Genomic DNA, 1478 nt, shown 5'->3' with positions numbered 1-1478 from the left:
GTTCCTCCCCCAGGAGGTGGACGTGGGTTTGGCTGCTGATGTAGGGACACTGCAGCGTCTGCCCAAGGTCATCGGGAACCAGAGGTGGGTGCAGGGGGAGTGGATGTGTGGGCGGGGCACCCCAGAGCATCTTGCAGCCCTGGGGTGACAGCCACCGCCTGATGCACACTCCCCTTTGCAGCCTGGTCAACGAGCTGGCCTTCACCGCCCGCAAGATGATGGCTGACGAGGCCCTGGGCTGCGGCCTGGTCAGGTAGAGCCATGGCCCTGGTGGCTCAGTGCTGGGGGCAGCCAGGCCTGGAGGGGTGGAGGCCTCTTCAGGTCCCCTTGCCTCCTAGCTCTAGAATTCCAAGTGGCATCCTTTCTTGGCGAGGTCCTTTCTTTAGTGTGGGGTCAGTCCCCTGCTCCCGTTGGGCTGTTTCTCTGGGGTCTTGGGCCTTCCTCTGTGAGTGGCCACTTCTTCATCTGCGGGAGGCTGGGGGAGAGAGCCCTTCCCAGCCCACCCGGTCCCTGATCTCTTTCACTGCAGCCGGGTGTTCCCAGACAAGGAGGTCATGCTCGATGCTGCCTTAGCGCTGGCGGCCGAGATTTCCAGCAAGAGCCCCGTGGCGGTGCAGAGCACCAAGGTCAACCTGCTCTACTCGCGTGACCATTCGGTGTCCGAGAGCCTCAACTACGTGGTAAGGCGCTTGCTCCAACCAGTCACAGCCCTCCTCTAACCCCAGGCGACCAACCAAGGCTCAGGGTGCTGCATGCTTCATCCTGATTGGCCCCTGCTAATCTGTTTCCTCGTTCTTTCCCAACACCCTCGGTACCAGGCGTCCTGGAACATGAGCATGCTGCAGACCCAGGACATCACCAAGTCGGTCCAAGCCGTGACTGAGAACAAGGAACTGAAAAGCGTCACCTTCTCCAAGCTCTGAGAGCCCATGCATCCCGGTCCCCAGCCAGGGGGCTGGCCTTGTCCCACCTCATCTGCAGAAAGGGAGGATGGGCGATGACCTTCGTCTGTGTGCCTTCTCACCCAGTCTCCCAGTTTATAACTATATGGCAATGACTTCCTCAAGCCCAAGGCCTTATCTTCACCCCACCAACAATAAAGCAAAGTAAAGAAGCCGGTGATCTTCTTGGAAAGAGGAGAGGTGGGAGGGGCTGGGATGCCCGTGGGGGCTCCAGAGACCGCAGTCCTGAAGGCTGGGGCTAGAGGTTGGATGCATGGGAATGGGTGGCATGGAGGTGATGGCCATTCAGACTGGCAGCGGGCAGGCGAGGGGCACAAGGAAGCCAGGGAAGGAGGGAGTGAGCAAAAGTCACTGGGCTCCCCCTGGGTTGCAAGGCTTCCCGGTCTCCCTGCCTGCCCTGGGGTTGAGGGTGGCGTTCGCGCCCTGCCTGGCACCTCTCACTGCACAGCACATGGGATCTGGTGCTGGCATCTGACTGGGATTCCCTTGTTACCAAATCTTGAGCCTCATTTCTTT

The 1478-nt window shown here is 60.3% G+C and overlaps 1 protein-coding gene across 2 annotated transcripts in view; it reads left to right on the top strand.

Moving 5' to 3' along the window:
- The window catches only part of LOC105519136 (delta(3,5)-Delta(2,4)-dienoyl-CoA isomerase, mitochondrial), a 32214-nt gene extending 31100 nt beyond the window's left edge, over positions 1 to 1114 (top strand). The window contains exons 8-10 of one of the 2 annotated variants that reach the window (XM_011952398.1): positions 182 to 253; positions 530 to 680; positions 819 to 1114. In XM_011952398.1, the coding sequence (XP_011807788.1) occupies positions 182 to 253; positions 530 to 680; positions 819 to 923 (328 nt within the window). In that variant the 3' untranslated portion in view covers positions 924 to 1114. The remainder of the gene's footprint in view (positions 1 to 181; positions 254 to 529; positions 681 to 818) is intronic. The other variant, XM_011952397.1, reaches the window with a different exon arrangement.
- Positions 1115 to 1478: the final 364 nt, after the last annotated feature.

The sequence above is a fragment of the Colobus angolensis genome, unplaced genomic scaffold, assembly GCF_000951035.1.
Source record: "Colobus angolensis palliatus isolate OR3802 unplaced genomic scaffold, Cang.pa_1.0 Scaffold34, whole genome shotgun sequence".
Lineage (NCBI taxonomy): Eukaryota > Metazoa > Chordata > Mammalia > Primates > Cercopithecidae > Colobus > Colobus angolensis.
The sequence above is the reverse complement of the archived record's forward strand: the minus strand, read 5'-3'. Positions and strand labels throughout refer to the sequence as shown.